Raw genomic sequence first — 23,352 nt, 5'->3', positions numbered from 1 at the left:
GTTTATGATTTACAGGGTATTAGAACTGCTAATTATATGCGTCTTTTTGTCAAGCTGTTCTCTAGATTTTTCTGATTAATATATTAATGTAACTAAATAGTACTGAGCATAGTTTGGATCCTTCTTCTTGATGGAAGAATGATTTTACAATGGTTTCAGTGTTCTAATATTACTTATTACATTTATAATTTGCTTGCTTATAGGACAGCCATGCATCAAATGACAATTAGACTTATTGACAACATCTCAAAGCAAATTTCTGAATATCCTGCTACCAAAAATAATAAAGAATGGAGATTTTGGAACAGGGTCCAAGAATGGAATCATATGAGGAGAATTCAGAGTGCTTATGAGAAAAAGACAAGAAAACAAGATAAGAGTCTTGTGACCTTAGTTTCTAAAAAACAAAAACAGCAACAACAACAAAACCCAGAAGTGTTCTTGGAGTATGATTTAGTGCCTCTCCCAGGTGTAGCAGATAAGAGTGAGTGTACTTCGGACTATTCATTACAACTGGCTATTGTTATTTGTTTATATGTATTTATGGAAAATCGTGTTTTTGCCTAGTGTGGTTTGCTTGTCATGTGCACTTTACCCTTGTGATGATATAATTTACTCCTGTGAGTCTTCTTGATCCTCAGAGTACAATTGTCTGATGCTCTGAATAATGTGGGCCGTTGCATAAGACTTTGGTCTACATTGTTTATTGGCTCCATTATCCCAGGCCCTACCAACTAGAGGAGTAAACTGTAAACCTGAAGGCTGCAAGAGGAGTCAGCTCTGAGGTATTTGTAAATTGTGCTTCTGTGAATTATGTAACCCTGTGAAAAGACAAGTGAAGTTTCCTAAGATTACAATTTTTTTCCTTACTTGGAATTAATATGTACGATTCTTTTTGGTATGCTTGGCTTCAGAATTTTAATTTCAAAGAGACTCTGTGACATCATGTAAGGCTACAAAGTAATTTATAGCTGTCAGATTATAGCAATTTTTGCAGTAAATGTTCATGAAATTTCCTTAGAATAGAAACACCCTGCATATTATAGGCCATTTTAGCTAATTTCATTGTAATTTGAAAATAATTCAGTATAACATGTTAGTTTCAAGAAAAATTTATTGGACATTATAAAGCAACTATAGAGCTCTTTACAATAAAATTTAATGTTTTGTCAGTTAAAAATTAATCAAAGGGCAAAAATAGATCAGAAAGCTATTTTGGCAATGTGATAGATTTAAGGGGACTTTAAAGTTGCAGATATTCAGTGAAATTGCTACAGATGTTTCACAAACTGGATCAGCCAAACAGCAACAATCATTTCTTCAGCAAAGTACAGAAGTAATTTATTTAAAAATTATGAGTCGAATGCTGAGTTTGATTTCTTCATAAAGACTCTTTTATGAGTTGGGCCAATCTCTGGAAGGCCTAAAATAGAAAAGAGGTAAGAACTGATGAAATTTAGGATACTACTTTGAAAAACCTCTATTGTAAGTCTAGAGATTTAAATAGAATGTGTGCTTGAAGCTGGGATGGCACAGTAAATGGTGATTTTGACAGTAGCTTTACTTTGGCAGAGCTCCATCCAGAGGCAACTAAGATAGACAGTAGACACCAAGCTTATACACTTCCAGATTGTGCTTTCATTAGAATTTTCATGCATAATTTTATATTTTGTCCACAGTACAAATATTTTGTTTATATAAAACCACAAAATATTTAAATATATTCTCTCATCTGCAGACATATAGTTTGGACTGCCTAAGTCTGTCCAGAATGTGCTTGTCGACAGCATATTAGCAGCATGAGAAACAAGTAAAGAAAAGACACACAAGGAGCCTGAAAAGACACACACACACACACACCCCTGAAGTAAAGAGAGGCACACAGGGAGCCTGTCCCCAGCACACATACCCACACCTTCTGAATTAAAGAGAGAATCCTCAGGGAACCTCCTCCCAGCACACACACACACAAACACACACACAGACAGACACGCACAAACACACACACACACACACCCCTGAAGTAAGGAGAGGCACACAGGTAGCCTGTCCCCAGTACTCATACCCACACCTTCTGAATTAAAGAGAGAATCCTCAGGGAACCTCTTCCCAGCATACACACACACACACACACACACACACACACACACACACACAGACACACACGCACAGACACACACGCACACATGTGCACAGACACACACGCAGACACACACGCACAGACACACACACACAAACACACACACAAACATACACACACACACAAACATACACACACACAAACACACAAACATACACACACACAAACACACACACAAACACACACACAAACATACACACACACAAACACACACACACACACACACACACACACACACACACACACTTACTTCTGAAGTCAAGAGAGGACCAAAGAGGGAGCTTGTCTTCCAACACACATACACACACTTTTAAAAGTCAAAGTCAGTGCTTGGTTAGTAGATTTCTTTTGGATTTTTCTGCACACAGTTCTTAGAATATTTTAAGTCCCTGTTACAGCATGTTTCTTTAGGAAATGGACTAATGGCTTATGATTTTTACAATTTGTTTATGTGAGGCTATGAAGGAAAGGCAAAGTTTTTCCCTAGAACCTGTTGAGAACTCTCCCAGAACTGTTCAGTGAGTTCTGACCAGTCACTTAGAAAGACGACAAACTTTGTCTCCAATTTAGTCTCATTTGCCCACAACTGCCAAGCAACAAAGTGAAAAGGAGGTGTTTATTAAACTCGTGACTGGTGCACCAGAGTCTGACTTTTAGAAGCGTAAGAAGAAAGCAAATAATTTCTAACTTAGAAGGAGAACCCACACATCCAACATCAGAACATCCAACATCAGGACTGTGTGGCTTGGAGGAGGATACTCACTATGTCCATCTGCTCTGGAGTAACCAGAGAGAAGGATGCTCTAAAGAAGGAGGTAGGAGCTGAAGCATCGACGTAGAAACCATTTCCAGGAACAAATAAGATCTGTGAGAGGTTATCAAAAATAAGTGATTACACCACTGAACAAAAGCTAAAAGAAAATTTAGGAAAATCTAGTATTACTGTGGGAGGAATATTTGAAGCTTAAATGCTACTAATCAACTAAGAAGTCACAGTAGAAAACAAAAATATATCATACAAAAATACATGGGCTAGAGAGATGGCTCAGTGGTTAAGAGCACTGACTGTTCTTCCAGAGGTCCTGAGTTTAATTCCCAGCAACTACATGGTGGCTCAAAACCATCTGTAATGGGGTCTGGTGCCCTCTTCTGGTGTGTCTGAAGAGAGAAAGGTGGTGTACTCATATGTATAAAATAAATAAATAAATCTTGAAAAAATAGGAAAAAAATAAAAAGATACACGGCATGCGCTAGACAAACTAGAGTATGTAGAATTAGAAACAATATTTACCATCAATATGACCAATGTTATTTCTTCTTCACATATAAGGAATGCATAAAAATGAGAAGAAAACACCAGAATTTAAGCTTAAATGTATAAAAGAGAGGTTAGTGAGAAATAGTAAAATACAAATAAGTAGCTAACCTAGCTACAAAAGTAATATGAATGTGAATGTTGAGATTTTAATGACAATTAGATGCTGGCTTAACAAAGAGTAGGGACTAGTATATTAGGGAGAAACCTTAAAATGTAAAGGTCCTTGAATAGGAAGAAAATGATACACTTAAAGAACAGAAAGGATACAAATGTTTAATACATAAAGTAGAAGTTAGTAAGTGTGTTAAGGTGAGGTGCGGAGAGCGCAAACTGCTTTTTTTATGATCATGAGGGTAGGAACAGCTGAGTGACCAGGCACTCACTCCATCATAGTCATATACTTTATTTCCTTCTCTGCCTCTCCATCTCCACCCTATCTTCCCTCTTTTCCTCCCTTCTCTCTCTGTCCCTTCTTTCCATCTTCATATACACACTGGGGCTGACTTAGGACATCAGGCATTCTAAGCATGTAATCTGTACCCCACCCTCACCCCCCAGCACTGCTAGCCTTTTTGTAGCTATACAGGCCACACTTTGTAGCAATCTTAGAATACTCATTAAGGCTGGAGGCCAGAGATGGAAGGACCCAAGGTTTTAATTTTTAGGCGAGTCAGAAATAAATTATACTGTTTTGTCTTAAGATTTAGAGTTTATATTTTATATAGCAGTTGCCAGGGATCCTCAGAAACATTAAGTAATTGGTTGTTGCATTCTATAAATCTGGGTACTCCTAATTAAAATGAGATGAGTTTAGACTGAAATGATATGGGGTACTCTACACAGAAGATTTCAGGCAGATCATTATCTTGATTTATAAAATGTGAAAGCCATCATTTTTCCCAATATAGAGGAAATGTTTTGAGATGGACTAGAAGTAAGCACCTGTAAGAGAGGGAGGATTTTGTCAAAACCTTAGGCTAAAGCATTGGTGATATAATTGGGGACTATTTAGAATAGGTTAAGAAATAGGTATACACACACATTAACACAGAGACACATAATAGATGCAGAGTTTGGGGAAAAAAGTGGACACTATATCTGTCTCCATTCTTACCATATAGCTCGTGCATGCATTCAAACAGTTACTTACCAAAAGTTACTAATAATGATGTCATTGACAATAAAAAAATCAAACTGAAGAAAAGATCAAGTTAGCCAATTATATTGAAACGAATTCATTTGAAATAAGCTATATGTGTGTGTGGATTAAGTACCAATTGTGTGCAGAAACTAGAATAAGTGGAATGAGCAAAACATAAGTCCTGCCCTCTTAACTGGTCAGAGGATAGATAATCCTTGCCTGGGCAGTCTTTCTCTGGGTCTAACCATGGAGGGACTTGTTTCTAATGGACCTGCATGGTATCTTGCCACTGTCAAGCCAACTTGTTCTTTTAGAGTTAATATCTAGACAACAGTGATTCTGGAAATAGTTTGCAGGTCTTACAGAGACACCTCATGAACATAAGGGAATTAATGGAGGAAAAGAAAGAGTTCAGTTTGTCAACTGAAAAGCTACAGAGAAAATGTCATTTAGAGTTTTGATTTTACTCTGTGCCTGCAAGTGAAGTTAGCATTTTTTCTAGGCTCTGCCCAAGAGTTACCTGGCAATAGCCGGGTAGGCTTAGCTTGTTATAAAAGGGGCTGTTTGGCCCCCTCCTCGCTCTCTCTGCCCCTTCTCTCTCTGACCCCTTTCTCCCCCTCTCCCCTTCCCTACTCCTCTCTCCACATGTTCGTGGCCACCTCCTCCTCGTCCTCCTCCTTCTCTTCGTCCTCCTTCTCCTCGTCCTCCTCCTCCTCCTCCTTCTCTTCCTCCTCTTCCTCCTCCTCCTCCTCCTCCTCCTCCTCCTCCTTTTCTTCTTCTTCTTCTTCTTCTTCTTCTTCTTCTTCTTCTTCTTCTTCTTCTTCTTCTTCTTCTTCTTCTTCTCCTTCTCCTTCTCCTTCTCCTTCTCCTTCTCCTTCTCCTTCTTCTTCTCCCTCCCCCTCCCTTCCCCCCTCATCCTTTCTCAACTCCCCTTCCCATAATAAACTCTATTTTATACTATACTCCTTGTATGAATGTAACTCAGGGGGAATGGATGCCTCAGCATGGGCCCACCAAGGGACCCCTCCCACAGCACCATACCCGGGTCTATCAAACATATCCTAGGCTCCTTTAAATAAAACACAACACTAAGAAAACTTATAATTTCAGTATGAGAGAGAGGGAGAGAGAGAGAGTCAGAGAGAGAGAACCTACATCAAAAAAAAAATAGACCCAAACTTTCTTTGTAATTTTAGCCATGTAAAATAATTAGTCAAAAAGCTAGAGTATGTGTAAACTCTTCTAGAACACAGCACAAATGTTCATGAATCTGGGTAATAAAATGATGGGGGATTTATTTTTTAAAGATTTATTTATTTTATGTATATGAGTACACTGTTGCTGTCTTCAGACACACCAGAAAATGGCATTGGATTCTATTACAGATGGTTGGGAGCCAACATGTGGTTGCTGGGAATTGAACTCAGGTTTTCTGGAAAAGCAGTGAGTGCTCTTAACGGCTGAGCCATCTCTCCAGCCTCATTTTTGTTTTTTGTTTTTTTTTTTTTTAAATAACAAAATATAGTATTTCTATGTCAAGTACTTAGGGTGAATGTCTCCCAAGCAATTACTGCGAACACATCAAAAGGCCAGGAGTTAGTTTGCACATGCCATTTAATCACCATAGCAACTTGATGGGGTGGGATTCTTACAGTTTGTGCATAAGTGCATGTCCGTGTGTGCTCAGGCTACACTGTGCATGTTGTGCTGTCCGGTCAAGGCTGTGGAATCGTTCTGTTCCTGTATCTTTATATGAGTCCTAAGACAGAATTTAGGTCACACCAGGCTTAGCACAACAAAGCACTTTCCTGCCAGGCTCTCTTACTGGCCCAGGAAAGGATTCTTGCTATCTTTATTGATCAATAAATCACAGAGGTGGGTAAGAGATCCAGAGCTACATATGTGGTAAAGAGTGATGATGAAGTCAACCCCAAGCAGGATGTTTGAACTGGGGCACCAACCCAGTCGTTGATGTGAATGACTGTTTCCATCAATTTAGTCCACCTGAATTGTAACTTCAAAATTTATTATAACATATTCCAAAAATGCAAGTGGCAACAAAAATATCTCTTCATTTTATTCAAAGAAATAGTATGGATTTTTCTTTTGGCCATCTCTTCCACCCTCTTCCCACTTTTACCTCTTTTTCAATAGCCTTTTTTTCAATCAGTTCTTTTGTATCGGAGATTCCCTTGACTTTAATCCATAGAAACATGCCAGCTTTGGGAACATGCCACTCTGCCAAGCCTACAAAGAAAACAAGATAGCACACTCGAGGCATGTCTCTGATGATTTACAGATCCACAACACAGGCACAGTGATTATGAACCAGCACTTCTAGGCAGTTTGTATCAGTGGAAACATGTCAAAAATATGATTTGACCACACCCCCCAAACTGATGTTTTCAGTGTTTGTGGGTGTTGGGACAACCCACAAATATTTTGTTTTCTGTGTTCTGAATTGTTCATTTGAGCCAACACCGGGCTAGCAAGATATGTAAGTGCCACTTCCAAAGAAATGCAAGGTCACCTTTAACAAGTAGCCTCTAAAGCTAACTGGTTAAGTAAGGAATGTGGCTGTTTGCATAATGAAAAAGTAAAAAATAAAAAGTCCTCACAGGTGGAGACACAGACAGAGAGAAGCAGACTAAAGGATACAAAGGATACGTGGAGAATATCCAGTTAATGGAGGAGAAGTGGAGTTAAGTGAGAGGCTAGTTGAGAGCCTGCCTCAGCCAAAGGCCAACCAAGAGCTGTAGATATTTCTGTGTCTTAATTATTAAACCTCAAGCAGGATCCAAGAAAGCCCTGCAATAGATGGGATAAAAGGCTTAAGGTAAGGGAGAATGTATGCTTTGGTATGCAATGAGAGCTGTCAGCCTTTAGAGAGCAAGAGATCCAGTGTCTCTTTCACAGTTAGACTCACACCTAAGACAAAGGATTGCTATAAGTTTAACCTTACTTCTTCAGTTGTTTAGGGAATCTCATTGGGCTTCATAAATCCTATTGTTTCTGTAATAGTTTGCATGCCCAGATAGATTAATCTCTACAGAAATTTAATAAAGTTGTATAAAAGTACTTAAATCCAAGAACTGTTGATTGATCTCAAGCTTTGTGTGTATTATAGACAAAACTAAGAAGAAAGGCCAAGTATTTTGATTAAATTACTTAAAAATTGCCATTAATATTTTTGTCATCACTCCTATACAGAGTGGTAGAAAATCACTCTTATACAGATAACAATTGTTTTTAATGAAGACTTTACAGAGAATGATATATGACAGACACAGGACATTGGTATTTTTTACTAACTAGTCTTCACACCAAATGCACTTTTAATGTTATAATTAAAGCTGAGTAATTTATCTGACTTTTTTAATAATGAAAAGCATCCCAAATTAAAAATAATAGAAAATATCAAGTACATATTTGTGGCTAATGAATAGAAGGTGAAGGATTTTAATGAATTTAAGAATCTTATACTGAAAGGACAATATAAACCCCATTTGTCTCCATTTAAGGACCCCATTTGTCTCTATTTTGAGGACCAGGCCTGATTTCAAAAAAAGGCCATAAGGCACCAGCAGGAATAGACCCAGAAAGTAGGTCATAAGACATTAGCTCTAGGAAAAGACTATAAAATCCAGAACAAGATCATAAAACCCTCTCCCAAGGAGCAGCCTGGGGATAACCACAAAAATGGGGAAATATCTTATCTCAGAATGGGCTATCTGTGCTGGGCAGCCCTATCTCATCAGAGGGCTGAACATTCGTGACATAGAATGCAGACCACTGACCACACATGATTGAACATAGTGACACAGAAATGTAGACCACTGATTACCTGTGACCCACTAGCATACACCAATGGAATTCTAGATGACCTAATCCTTCTAGAGAACTCCCCTGGTTCCCTATAAGAAGGCCTATGTGCTTTTGTCTGGGGTAGCCATTTTAGAAAATGGTTGACCCCACATGCTAGATGTTTCTGGAGAATAATTGCTCTTCCTTTTTGCATACCATCTGAGTCTGGGGTCTTCCTTCAGCGATTTTTGGACCCTTACAATACTATACTACTTGTTTAAATTCATTTTTGGTTATAAACAGACTATTTTGGGAGCAAAGAATTTGAAACAACTGTCGTTAGCATATAGGCGATTCAGTTAGGACCCTCCCAGGGACCTACATCATTGTCTACAGCCATTACCTGCCGCTGCCAAGTGTGGCATATAAAAGGACTGCTGGACACTCCAGTTCTTACTCTTTCTCTCTCCCTGCTTCCATGTGCTCCTGGCCCGTGTCCCTCTGTCCCTTTCTGTCCTTCTTCCTGTTCTTCTCTGTCTCTCCTTTATTTGCTCTGCTTGTACCCAGGCTGTCACTCCCCTTCTTTCCCACAAATAAACCTCCTTTATACCAGATTTGTCACATGGTGGCAAGATTTCTCAGGGGCCACCTTGGCGTGTGCCTGCCAGGTGTCCCCCCCCGCCACATTATATTTCATAACACTTAATAATAATTGCTTAAAGTTTTTGAAGATGGGTTTTATTCAGGTAATATTGCTGCAGGTAATATTGCTGGTTAATTTTTTGATTGAGTTTTTTCCTTAGAACCACAAAAGCTGGGGTTGACACTATAGCTCAGTTGATAGAGTATTTGCTTTGAATTCCTGGGACCCGGGTTTCATTGCCAACACCTCTAAACTGGATGTGGTAGCATACACCTGCAGTTTCAGCGCTTAGCAAATGGGGGCAGGAGAATCACAAGTTCAAGGCCAGCCTGGGTTACATGAGACCCTGTCTTAAAGGAAAAAAATCTTGTGGCAGATAGTGGAGATGATAGAACTCAAGGGTTGACATCGATGTTCTTGTGAGACCATCATAAGGCAACGTTTCCTTGGCAAGAGAGTGCTTATACTACCTTCTCTCCGCACCAGGACTGAGCACACCCTATCTGTCATCAGCTCTAGAGATGCCATTGTTTATGTTACCACCAGAATCTCCCTACTCACCACTTAACCACTTGTCTGCAGCTGACAGTATCAAATCCCTCTGGTTCTTGTAGAAATCAATAGTTCTAGAAGAAGGCAATGACAAGCATCAGGGTTGTTGTGTCCAGAACACTGACCACAGACACAAAAAAAGCTCTGGATTCCAGCCTGTAAGATTTTGTTTTCTGCTTTAACTGCTTTGTAGAAGAACACTGCATTGCTTTAAGGTGTGCGCTGAAAAACTTAAAAACAAAACCAAAAACCTCTTCCCCTTACCTATAGAGAAATCAAAGTATAAAAATGAATATAGCAGAATTTATTTCTACATAAAATATGGAATCTAGATGTAGCAGAAGTCTCGTGATAGACCCTTGTGTTTAGTTGACTTAAGGAAGTGTCATGTTTAGGGTAGTAGAACACTAGAGATCAGAGGGAACTGTATTGAAATGCTGAGCCACTGGAGATCAGAGGGAACTGTATTGAAATGCTGAGTCACTGGTCTGGGAAAGAGGTGACTCTATTGCAGTTTGTTTATAAGTGGCCTTGGAAACACCACATTTACATAACAAAAATAATTCTTGACTGGTCTCATTATTTTGACAAAGTGTGTTTTCAGACATTCATAGTTGAACCAGTTCCCATGCCCTGTGTTCTTTGCTGATTATCAAATAACTTGTCTAAGTGTGTAGCTTGTTTTTCAGCTAAAACAGTGAACTCTAACCTGGGAAACTTGGCTCACTGAGAGTGTCCGGGATGGGGGTTGTGGGGGACAAGAGTTCAGGTCGTACCTTGGATACTGCTGAGAAGGCTGTCTATGTGAAAAGCAAGTGAAATAAAATGCCCATTTCATTTGTGTGATTTTTGGACATGGAAGAAGGAATAAAGGGGATACAGAGATGACGCAGGGACTAAGAACACTTGTTACTATTACAGAGGACCAGGGTTTTAGCACGGTACACAACAGCTTATAGCTAGTTCACAACAGTCTGTTAACTCTGGTTCCAGGGACCAATGCCTCCTTCTGGCCTCCACAGGCACCAGGCGTGTGGTACATGGACATATGTACAGGCAAACACACATACATACAAAGTAAAAGATATATATATATATATATATATATATATATATATATATATATATATATATAAAGAAGGGTAAATGATACATCACTATTCTGGATGGTTTGTATTTTGTATTCCGGGCTCCTATTTTGCTCACAAAAATTTTAACAACTGACTCAATACCTGTCAACATGAGCCAGGAAACCATCTTCTCCCCATTGGTATAGAAGCTGTAATATCATGAGCTGAAAGAGACAGATCAGTAATCATGTCATGGTTCATTCTCAAAACCGGGTTCGTACTGTGTAAACACAGAAGCCATTTACTTTTGCTCCTATGTAAGCACACAGAAAGACGCAAGAAGGAGCCTGGGTCATATCAGTGACTTCAGTAAACTTTAATTAAAAACCAGGATGTCAATGGTGGGCAGGTTCAAGTGCTAAAGAGCTTACTGCAGACACATGGGGGCCTGAATTCACACCCAGGCATCTTTGCAAGAAGCCGAGCACAATGCTGTGTATTTATAACTTCACTGATGGAGGTCGGGGGCCTGAGAACTCCTGAGGCTTGCTAGCAAGCAGGCTGCAGGTTAGGGAGAGACTTTTGTCTTATAACAAGACAAAACACGGGATACTGAGCTCTGGCCTCATGCATATGCAAATACACATACACACTCACTTACTCACTCACTCACTCACTCACTCCATCAAACAAACAAAGCAAAAAGCTTCCTTAAATACAAAGTATTCTAATATGCTGGCTTCTACTATAACACATTAACAGATCTGTCTATCTGAAACTTCGTAATACTTAAGAAATATTATTTCTGCTCTCCTGATAAAGAAACAGAAGCATAAAGGTTAATTTTCTTTATGTCAAAGAACTGATCATAGCATTTGGATTCCAAGACAGATTTTCCAGCTCCGGATCCATGATATTGACTACTGGAGTCTAATGCCACTGTAAGTTTGAGAACATACATAATATTTTGTTTTTCTTTACTTTTTGTTGGTGTGAGGGATCAAACCCAAGACCAAATGGCTGCTAAGCATGTACCGAACCACGAAGTTATAGCCCTAGTCCTCCAGATGTTTATGACAGGTATATTTTATATTAAACATGGAGAGAGTTTTCTATTTAACATAGTGGAGCTCTAAATGATGTAACAAAATCTTGCTGATAAGATCTAAGACATATGGGAAAACTTCCTTATTTGGTTACATACTGGACGTTTATACTTTACAGAATGTGCAATACAAAACAAGGATCCATGAGGTATAAACTTCTTCATTTTGATGGCTGAGGATATGGTTCGGTCGGTAAAGAGCTTGCAGTGCAAATGAAAGGACCCAATTCAGATTATCCACCTTAAAAGCCAGGCACAATAGCAAGAATTTGTAATCCAGCACTGGGGAGGTACACACAGGAGGATCCAAGGGCTCACTGACCAGCCAGTCCAGCCAAATAGGTGAGCTCCAGCTTCAAAGAGAGACTTTGTCCCCCAAAACAACATGGAAAGCAGTTAAAGAAGACCTGTGAAGTGACCTGTGATCTGTACACACACATGCACACATGGGTGCTCACCCACCTCCACACTTACACATATGCATGAACACATGCAAACGTGCACACAGGACCTAAATCTCAAGATCACAATCGTGTCCGAATCCAAGACATTCCAAAGCTTGTGAGGACATTTATTCAATCTCCATACTAAACTTTATTTTTATTAAACTGCTTAGTGATGAATGTCTTTAGGAGCAGCCGAGGAATGGGGGCCAGAAGGCACTAAAAAGCCTGATTTCTTCCTATCAGTATAAGTTCCAACACAATGAAGTTTGAGTTACTTCATCAAATTCAGTTCTGTTTTGTTTAGCTGTACAATTTTTTTAAAAAAATGTTTACTAATTGACTGAGCTTCAGCATTCTCCCCCGAGACACAGGCGATATGCCCTGATTCGGAAGGACTCTGGACAGGCAACATCAAGACACTGGCTTAAACGATTTCTCATTTGATGCTTACCTTTGCAGATGCTGATCTACTAATTCTGTCTAGGAAATGGAGATTCAGTATTGGATTTTTCTTCCCTGGCAGCTTAAGTTAATCTTATTTGCTTACTGATTCTGCTAAGAAAAAAAAAAAAAAGCCTAAATGTTGTGCTTACCTGTGAGAGAGTACAGGGATGTAGTGATGAGACTTGTGTGTGGAGAACAATCCTCTCTATCAAGGACTTGGGGCCAGTCATAAACCCTACTCTCAACCTATGTAGACAGAGAAAAGGAGTTATTCCAACCCATAAACAACTAGTGTGAATTGATTTGCTGATTTCACTAGAAAAGAGATGGCCAGGGGACAAAGATACCTTGATGTCTTCCATATTCTAATCAAAGTACTTACTTCTTACTTAAAAAAAAAAAGCATTTAAATTTAAGGTTATATGGTGAAAAACAATGCAAAAATTATTAAGGATGTTTAAATATAGTATTCTAATATGCGCTTCCAGAGTATTGATCATCCACCCAGAACTTAGACTAATAGCCAAGCATCATTGAACACTGGAAGATAATAAAGAGAGTAAAACGCCCACATGCCTATTAATGATTAAGTGGATTTTTCAGGCAGGTGGAATACAAGCTTTTTATAAGAGGAGAATTCCTTGAACTAAAAGCTTTGAGGCTGACATGAGCCTTACCCTGAGGAGATGACTTTTGAAAAGGTGTCAGCTCTGATAACTCTCCCATCAGCATCCATGGACAGAAAGGTTGGCTCCCAAGGCTGAAAGAGGAAGAAAACCACTGTTGGTTTGCAAACTCTGATCACTACTTTGCATAACATGGACTGGCCACATATAGTAGTTACATCTTACCCTTGTCTAGGTTCTAAGACCTGTGAAGTGTGTGCTCTTTTACTAGTGTCTTTCTGTCCTCGGGGTTTCTTTGCTAAATATGCTCACAAAGGTTTCTTTATTTGCTCAAGATGACATTACTGTGAATTTGGAGAAACTTCAAACAGGCCTTCTTTGCCTCCCTGGGATTGAAATTTAGTATTATTTTAGATTCAGAGGAAAGACTCAGGAGTGTAAAGGAATTATAAATTCTAGCTAGCCCTCATAAAAGACACGCAATTCAGGTATTTTATTTGTAAGCCATAAGCCTGGATTAGGCAGGTTTGGAGCTATTCTAACTTATTTCCCAGCCATATGTTCCTTGTCACTTGTTATTTTTCCTGGCCAGTGCTCATGGTCCAACACCTCTCATGGAGGCCTCTTCCACTTTCCTTGCCCTTTCTTCTTCTCCCTTTGGTTTTTCCTGAGACCCCTCTCTTGCTCTTCAGGCCTCACTTTTTTCCTTCCACTGCCCAATCACAGGCTCTAGCCTTTTATTGACCAGTTAAATTGAGAAGCAAGGTTTACATAGCATCACTCTAGCCTTTTATTGACCAGTTAAATTGAGAAGCAAGGTTTACATAGCATCACTTGGTGGATGTGAGGATCTGCTCTGTGAAGAGCAACCAGATCTTGGAAGCCAGTATTTAGCATTTAAATACGAGTAGCAGCAGATCAACCCCCTACACTGCAGAAATGATTTCAGATAACATGAAAAGTTCTTTCAAGATGACCAGCACCATTTTGGATTGAGCCTTAGAACTGACTAGAAAGATAAGAACTGATGTGAATGTAGGTGAGGAAATTTAGTTAATGCTACATATGGACACTAAGATTTTCTTCGAAGGTAGAGTCAAGTTTGAAAGGGGTTCATGGTCACACTCAGGGTGGGAGGGCAGGGCAAATCGTGCTCTGCGAAACTATGCAGCAAAGCAGCAAGTTTTGTGTCTTCTCAGTAGATGTAACTCTACTTACAGGATGGATGTCTAGAGTCCTGAGGGCATGCACTCGTGCTATTGCCTGCTAGAAAACGATTATCATGAAATGTCTATAGACGTAGACGTAGACGTAGACGTAGACGTAGACGTAGACGTAGACGTAGACGTAGACGTAGACGTAGACATAGACATAGACATAGACATAGATATAGATATAGAGGGAGGTGTCGATCCCCTTAATTGGCTCTCGATTATGTCAATAAAGGAGGCAGAAGCCAATTGCTGGGCATAAAGAAAAAGGTGGGACATCTGTGTCCCAAGAGGAAGTGAAGGGATGCAGAAAAAAGTTTTTAGACCAGGTTTTGGAGTGAGGAAAAAGCAACAGACATGTAGGTCTTGGGGCTCCTAGCGTTCATAGCCCTCTACTGGGGGGAGGGGGTAAGGAAGATGGAAGGAGCTGGCTGATAAGTTTAGGGCAAGAAAGTCTTCTCCCAGCCATCTGGCTAGGTTTTTTTTTTTTTTTTTTAGATATTTTCTTTATTTACATGTAAATTTCTCCTTTCCCAGTTTCCCCTCCAAAAACAAACAAACAAACAAACAAACAAAAACAATAAGAACAAACCCCTGTTGCTTCCCTCCTCCCCATGCCTGCCACCCCAGCCTCTCCCACTTCTTGGCCCTGGCATTCCCCTATACTGGGGCACAGAACCTTCACAGGGTTGAGGTCCTCTCCTCCTACTGATGATCGAATTTGCAATCCTCTACTATACACGTGCTGCCAGAACAATCAGAACCACCATGTGCAGTCTTTGGTTGGTGGTTGAGACCCTGGGAGCTCTGAGGGTACTACTTAGTTCATATTGTTGTTCCTCCTTAAGGGGCTGCAAACCCCTCAGCTCCATAGGTCCTTTCTCTAACTCCTTCATTGGGGACCATGTATACACAAAAGATGCTCCAACATGTAATAAGGACACATGTTCCACCATGTTCATAGCAGCCTTATTTATAATAGCCAGAACCTAGAAACAACCCAGATGTCCCTCAACAGAGGAGTGGATACAGAAATTGTGGTACATCTACACAATGGAGTACTACTCAGCTATTAAAAACAATAAATTTATGAAATTCTTAGGGAAATGGATGGATTTGGAGAATATCATCTGACTAGTTTTAAAATAATAAAATTGTCTAATGTTTTCCATTCAAGGAGCTAAGGTGGGCAGGAAGAGAAAGAGGGCGGCCAGGGCAGTTGATGGCAGCTTGGCGAACTAGCCCTGAGGGGCTGGGAGAGCAATTGTAGTTCCCCTAGAGGGGGGGGTCAGGGGAGGAAGATGGGGAGGGATGGCCAACTGGCCTTTGGCGGAGCTAAGTCAAGAGCACAGCTCTGGGCAAAGGAGCAAGAGTGTTTTTAAAATTACACGTAACACACATATATCGAGGAGGACTTTAAAAAACTTAGACAGAGTTCACTCACTATTTATCCAAGTTCACCGTGAGAGCTGATACCTTTGACTCAAGCCAAGTTAGTGTCCAGTGCAACCAATAACTTACAACTAATGATCTGTTGACAGTGGTATAAGCCCACAGCATCACATACCTTGTTGAACTGGAGAAAATAGTAAGGATCATCTTCTATTATGAGGAAATCATATTTTCTTGCAAGCTGGAAGGTTAAAGCAATATATTTATTTCTTAAGAGCTGTCTAAAATGAAGATCATTAGGAATCACAGTTCTGTGTTCTCATTCATTCATTTATTCATTCATGAACTGGTGAGTTCCTGTTATCCCAAACATTGAGAATGGCTACGAATGAGCTACAAAAGGCTCTTTTTCTCGTGGAAGATAGATGTGAACAAGCCAGTTGGATAATTAAGTACTGTCCAGTTAAATAGTGGTCACATCTGAAGAAGAGTGATACAATCACTTGCTGGCTAGTCTTATGTCAACCTAACACACGCTAGAGTTATCTGAAAGGAGGGAACCTTAGCTGAGAAATGCCTCCATAAGTCTCAGCTGTAAGGCAGATTTTAAATTAGTGAATGATGTGGAAGGGCCTAGTCTATTATGGGTGGGTACATCCCCAGGCTAGTGGTCCTGGCTGAGTAAGCCACAGGGAGCAAGCCAGCAAGCAATACTCCTCATGGCCTCTGAGTTCCTATCCTGCTTGAGTTCCTGCCCTGACTTCTTTGGTGATGAACTGTGAAGTGGAAACAGGCTTAAACCAAATAAATCCTTTCCTCTCCAAGTTGCTTTGGTCCTGATGTTTGTAGTTATTCAGGTCAAACCCCTGTAGAGCTCTTCCCAACAAGGTAAGATTGGAACTCAAAATGATCAGAATAAATCAGTCATGCAAATATTATGAAGAAGGATTCTAGACCAAGGACTGAGGGATGAATGAAAGCAGAGATTGTGGTGTGAACAAAAACTTTGGATGGCTAAGAGTCAGAAGAGTACAATATGGCTTTGGCATATGGGATTCAGGAGAGAGAGACAGAGAGACAGAGAGACAGAGAGGGAGGAAGGGAGAGAGGGAGAAGGAGAAAGAGAGAATCATACAACATTTGGAAAGCCATGAATCTGACATTTCATTTACTATTCAGCAGGGGCTAGGACTGATTGACATGCAAACCCAGTGGCCAGTTAGACATTCTGAGCCAAATGCAACATTGTGAGTGATGATGTCATGCTGTTATAGAGTGTGAACAGGCAGTAGCATAGGAAGTGGGGCTGGGGGTAATGGTGGAGCAAAAGGATGGACTTAGAAAAACTTGACAGTGGAGTCCACAGGATGGATTGAATGTAGGAGGGGAGAAGTGCCACGCCCACTTGTCTACTCCAGCAAAGTCTGCATGTCAGGCTTGAAGGCCTGATCATGGACCTGAGGTGTACAGCTTCGAAGGGAAATAGCCTCCTGGGTATTCATTCGCTGGCATCACCTAACTCAGATGTGTTCCAGATTAGTCTTTCCAACAGTCAATGTGCTTTCTTTAATATTCAGGCATAAAAGTGCCCCAAGAAATGATTTGAAAAACTAAAACTAAGCTAAAACTAAGATTAAACATTGTTCCCAGGCCAGCACAGTGTTCCAATATATCCTAATTTAATACCAAACTGTTGTTAGCTAGGAATTACTCACTAGGAAGCTGCCTTATGAGACAGGGTGTCTCCAGAGTCAGAGATAGAAGTCAAGCACCATTGCTTACTATAAACATAGTTAGAATTCTCAGAGCAGTACCACACAGGGCAGAATTGTTTTACATACCAGAGAGTAGTTGAAAGGCTTCCATTACTAATTGTCTATGTTATAGCCAAGGACATTCTTAAGAACTGCTAGAATGGGACCTCTGGTGCTTGCCTCAGACAGACCCAGAGAATTTAGCTTGGGGCTGCCAAGATAGCCCAGCAGGAAGGGCACCACTGTTCTTCTGCTTAGCACCTGGCTGTCTAATCTTACTGACCTTGATGTGACTGTCACCTGCCTATATGACTTTTGTCATTCGTCCTGTTTTCTGTATACTATATAAGCCTGGTTTTCACTTTGTGCAAATACACTCAGATTCAGCACTTCCCTGTGTCATCTCTGTTTGTCATCTGCCGAATTTTTTGCCCACCTGACCAGAACTCTACCATCCTGGAACAAGGAATTCCTGCAGTGAACCCAGTTCGTGGCAGAGAAGAGAGAATAGAACAGAAAAATGAAGGTAATTCTTCATGAACATTATTTATGAGGGTAGAGAGCTTGGAGGGGTTGATTGTACATGAGCATTTTAGGATTGGGGCTAGGGAAAATCCAGGAGTTCTATTTGGGCTAGGTTAAGTTTGAAATGCTATTGGACATCTATGGAGATAACAATGACTCACAAGTTTGAGTTCAGGGAAGAAATGGAGCTGACAAAGGCAGAAATCATCTTATGGAAAATGAAATTTATAATGATGGCATTGGATAATGCTATTTTAGGGGACTATTTGGATAGTACACAGAACTCAGGACAGAGCCCTGGGTGTTAGCAATTCCTTTAGGCTCTGACCATCAGCTCAACAGTTACCTAGCAGCAGCTAGTTCAAGGTGCTAGGCAACTTAATTTATAAGTACTGCTTGGCTACTCCTCCCTCTCCCTCCCTCCCTTTCCCTCTTTTCCCTCTCCCCCTTCTCTTCCCCTTCCTCCTTCCCCTTCCTTTTTTTCCTCTAGAGCTCCCTCTCCTTTCACTCCCATCTCTTTCCCCATCCTTCTCTTTCTTTTCCCCTCCCTCTCATGCTTTCTCCCTCCATCTCCTCCCCTCCCTTCTCTCCCTCCTCTCCCTCTAGAGCTCACTTTCCCACTCTCTCTTTCCTTCCTTCTGCCTCTCTCCATCTTCTCTCTCTCTCCCTCCTCCACTTGTCCCTGGCTGGCCCCTTCCTTTATTCCTCTCTCCTCTCTCTCTTTCTGTCTTTCTGCCCCACTTTCTCTGATTCTAGCCCTTCTCCACATTTCCTCCCTTGCCCCAATTAAACTCTGTTTTATACTAGGCCTGAGGTACTCCCTCCTGCTGCTTTGTACATTACTGCTGTTTTATAAAACACTACACTGGGGACTATATAAAATCATATATAAATATCAAAGCAGTATCTTGAACATTGATATTTTCCAAGTAAAGCAAACTGGTTGAAATCTGGCAGTGATTCCAATGCACACAATTAGATTTCCAGGTAATTAAATGGGGGCTTAACACTTATTTTAAAAATAATTTGCAAGGGAAGGTTAGGGGCTTAACTTAGGTTCAGCAGCAAGCCTTAACAGAAGGCATATTTTTGTTTTGTTCTTTTTTCAGATTTATGAATAGCTACCTATATGCTTGACATTAAAATTGCAAAAATATGAGGCAGCATAGCTACCTCCAGTGATCTTGGAAATTATTTTTTAAAAGATTCAAGATTCTTTGGAGCCTGGAATGACAATGAGTAGCAGACAGACAAAGCAAGACTAACAGACAATGCAAGCACTAATATCCAAGAATGAAAACCAAATGGTGTTCTTATAACAGATGCCCAAGAATGTCATTTTTTCATGTATTAAAATACCAATTAAGGAAAAATAAGTTTCAGAAACAAAAGATGTGGTAACTTAATAGGTATCACTTTGGTAAGAACCCTAACATAGATGAATGAGTTCATTTTATTAAAAAGTATCTTTCCTGAAATTAAAGGGGGTAATAAGAAAAGCAACTTGACTTTAAGACTCTTCAAAAAGGTAAACAAGAAACCAGAACACATTGTGGTCACCCTCTTGTGATTACCTCATAGATTTCCTTCTTGCGGTCACCTGTCAACGAGTAGCCTGTAGGGTTGTTGCCATTTGGGACAGTATACAGAAATTTTGGAGTCTTTTTTGTGGGATCCTTAGAATCTTCTGGTTTCCACTGGGAAAGTATTCTTTTGAGACCCTCTGGAATAATCCCATGCTCATCACTGGGGACATTAATAATGTTGGCGCCCAGTGGTTTCATCTGTGGAGAATAAAAGAAAGCCCAAGAACGTAGCATGATTACAAAATGCAAGCCCCAGTTTCTTTTTCAAGTTTTTTTTTTTTATATGAAGAGCTGGACTGTCCATGCCCTTAAACATGTAAACATGTACTTCGGAAGATTGAGCTGTATATTGTAATCCTCTTATTCTTCTGAGGTCAGCAATTGTTCCTGTCTATTCTCAGGCTTGAAATTCTTTGCCTCATTTATGCTAAACTTGGTCATGCATGTCTTATTCTGGTTCATAAAAGGTGAGTAGCAGTGACATGCTCTTTTTTTCCCTAAGCATAGTCCTTAAAATTCCAGCTCTTGGTTGTCTGTCAATGTTCTAAACACAGGGTACTTCTGTGAAGTTGGGGCTTGGGAGAAGATGCTATATAGCAAGCTGCAGTAGCCTTATGCTGGTGCTGGTGTTTAGTATGAGAGACATAAAGCTTAGTAGCTGCCAGCACTTAAGACTTGCCCCTTCTGACTGAATTGTCTTACAAGAGATAGAACTGGTTGACCAGCTCCTATGGTCAATTTTTTAGGCAACATCATATACATGTTTCAGTGCTGTGACAAAGCACCTGAACAAAACTATTTAAGGAAGGACAGATTTATATATAGTCATTCATGGTTACAGAGATATAAATCCATTGTGGCAGGGAGAGCATAGAGGAAGAGAACAACTCATATCATGGTGGTCAGGAAGAGAGAAAGGGAGAAGGCGAGAGGCAGAGGTAAGGAATAGGGGAAGAGAGAAGAAAAGATAGAGGGAGAGAGGGAGATGGAGGAAAGATGGGAGGGAGGGAGAGGGAGTGAAGAAAGAGAGGAGAATGAATTGTTAAGTTAATCAGGCTGAAAATCAACATTAGACATTATATCCCTCCAGGCAGATTGGTAATATTAATGATTAGGTAGTTCTTTTTTAAAAATTAAAACTAATAATATTTATTATAAAATATACAACTCAGTATTGACATATTTAAGTCATCATAATAATAATTTATAATAGTTAAATGCCTCTTAAATATTCATGATGTCTTCTGAAGCTAAAAGTAATATGAATTCAACCAGTTTTTAAAATCTATTTGGAACTTTACACATGATAGAAATAGAAAAAAATCTTTTGTGAAGTCCTCTATGAAAGGAAATTGTGAGTGGTTCCTGATTAGAAAGAAACCATTCCATCTCCATGGGAGAATATGCAGTGTAACTATGGCTTCATAGAATGAATAGGGTAGTGTGCCTTCTATTTATATTTTGTGGAATAGTTTGAAGAGCATTGGTATTAGGTCTTCTTTGAAAGGCTGACAGAATTCTGCATTAAATCCATCTGGTCCTAGGTTTCTTTTTTGGTTGGAAGACTTTTAATGACTGCTTCTATTTCTTTAGGGGTTATGAGACTCTTTAGATCATTTATCTGATCCTGATTTAACTTTGACATTTGGTATCTATCTAGAAAATTGTCCATTTCATCCAGATTTTCCAGTTTCGTTGAATATAGGCTTTTGTAGTAGGATATGATGATTATTTTCAATTTCCTCAGTTTCTGTTGTTATGTCTCTGTTTTCATTTTTGATTTTGTTAATTTGGATACTGTCTCTGTGCCCTCTGGTTAGTCTGGTTAAGGCTTCATCTATCTTGTTAATTTTCTCAAAGAACCAGCTCCTGGTTTGGTTGATTCTTTGTATGGTTCTTTTTGTTTCCACTTGGTTGATTTCAGCCCTGAGTTTTATTATTTCCTGCAGTCTACTCTTCTTGGGTATATTTGCTTCTTTTTGTTCTAGAGCTTTCAGGTATGCTGTTAGGCTGCTAATGTATGCTCTCTCCAGTTTCTTTTTGGAGGCACTTAGAGCTGAGTTTTTCTCTTAGCACTGCTTTCATTGTGGCTCATAAGTTTGGGTATTTTGTGCTTTCATTTTCATTAAATTCTAAAGTCTTTAATTTCTTTTTTTATTTCTTCCATGACCAAGTTATTGAGTAGGGCATTGTTCAGCTTCCATGTGTATATGGGCTTTTTGTTGTTTTTGTTGCTATTGAAAACCAGCCTTAGTCCGTGGTGATCTGAAAGTACGCATGGGATTATTTCAATCATCCTTTATCTGTTGAGGCCTGTTTTGTGAGTGGTTATAAGGTACCATGAAGTGCTGAGAAGAAGGTATGTTCTTTTGTTTTAAGATGAATGTTCTATAGATATTTGTTAAATCCATTTGTTTGATAACTTCTGTTAGTGTCAATGTGTCTCTGTTTAGTTTGTGTTTCCATGATCTGTCCATTGCTGAGAGTGGGGTATTGAATTCTCCTACTATTATTGTGTGACATGCAATGTGTGCTTTGAGCTTTAGTAAAGTTTCTTTTATGAATGTGGGTGCCCTTCCATTTGGAGCCTAGATGTTCAGAATTGAGAGTTCATCTTGGTTGATTTTTCCTTTGATGAGTATGAAGTGTCCTTCTTTATCCTTTTTGTTAAGTTTTGGTTGAAAGTTGATTTTACTCGATGTTAGAATGGGTACTACAGCTTGTTTCTTGGGACTATTTCCTTGGAAAATTGTTTTCCAGTTTTGTACTCTGAGGTAGTGTCTGTCTTTGTCACTGAGGTGTGGTTACTGTGTGCAGCAAAATGCTGAGTCCTATTTATGTATCCAGTGTGTTAGTCTATGTCTTTTTATTGGGGAACTGAGTCCATTAATGTTAAGAGACATTAAGGAGTACTAATTGTTGCTTCCTGTTTTATGTCTATCTTCTTTTGGGTTTGTTGAAAGAAGATTTATTTTCTTGCTTTTTCTAGGGTGTAGTTTCCCTCCTTGTGTTGGCATTTCCATCTATAATCCTTTGTAGGTCTGGATTTGTGGTTTTGTCATGGAATATCTTGGTTTCTCCATCTATGGTAATTGAGAGTTTTGCTGGGTATAGTATCCTGGGCTGGCATTTTTGTATAACACCTGCCCAGGATCCTCTAGCTTTCATAGTCTCTGGTGAGAAGTCTGGTGTAATTCTGATAGGTCTGTCTTTATATGTTACTTGCCTTTTTTCTCTTACTGCTTTTAATATTCTTTCTGTGTTTTGACTATTATGTGATAGGAGGACTTTCTTTTCTGGTCCAATCTATTTGGAGTGCTGTAGGCCTCTTGTATGTTTATGAGTATCTCTTTCTTTAGGTTGGGGAAGTTTTCTTCTATAATTTTGTTGAAGATATTTACTGACCCTTTAAATTGGGAATCTTTACTCTCTTCTGTACATATTATTCTTAGATTTGATCTTCTCATTATGTTCTGGATTTCCTGGATGTTTTGGGTTAGGAGATTTTTGCATTTTGCATTTTCTTTGACTGTTGTGTCAATGTTTTCTATGGTATCTTCTGCCCCTGAGATTCTCTTTTCTATCTCTTGTATTC

The 23,352-nt window shown here is 39.6% G+C and overlaps 1 protein-coding gene across 1 annotated transcript in view; it reads right to left on the bottom strand.

Moving 5' to 3' along the window:
• Positions 1-1,096: 1,096 nt before the first annotated feature.
• The window catches only part of Aadat (aminoadipate aminotransferase), a 36,485-nt gene continuing 14,229 nt past the window's right edge, over positions 1,097-23,352 (bottom strand). Inside the window, exons 5-13 of the mRNA XM_031339893.1 lie at positions 19,746-19,955; positions 16,068-16,133; positions 13,341-13,423; positions 12,813-12,909; positions 10,831-10,892; positions 9,608-9,672; positions 6,740-6,846; positions 2,904-3,005; positions 1,097-1,423 (exon numbers count right to left, since the gene is read on the bottom strand). Of these exons, the coding sequence (XP_031195753.1) occupies positions 1,382-1,423; positions 2,904-3,005; positions 6,740-6,846; positions 9,608-9,672; positions 10,831-10,892; positions 12,813-12,909; positions 13,341-13,423; positions 16,068-16,133; positions 19,746-19,955 (834 nt within the window). The 3' untranslated portion in view covers positions 1,097-1,381. The remainder of the gene's footprint in view (positions 1,424-2,903; positions 3,006-6,739; positions 6,847-9,607; positions 9,673-10,830; positions 10,893-12,812; positions 12,910-13,340; positions 13,424-16,067; positions 16,134-19,745; positions 19,956-23,352) is intronic.

Source organism: Mastomys coucha, unplaced genomic scaffold, assembly GCF_008632895.1.
Source record: "Mastomys coucha isolate ucsf_1 unplaced genomic scaffold, UCSF_Mcou_1 pScaffold22, whole genome shotgun sequence".
Lineage (NCBI taxonomy): Eukaryota > Metazoa > Chordata > Mammalia > Rodentia > Muridae > Mastomys > Mastomys coucha.
This window is presented reverse-complemented; position numbering and strand designations above follow the sequence as displayed.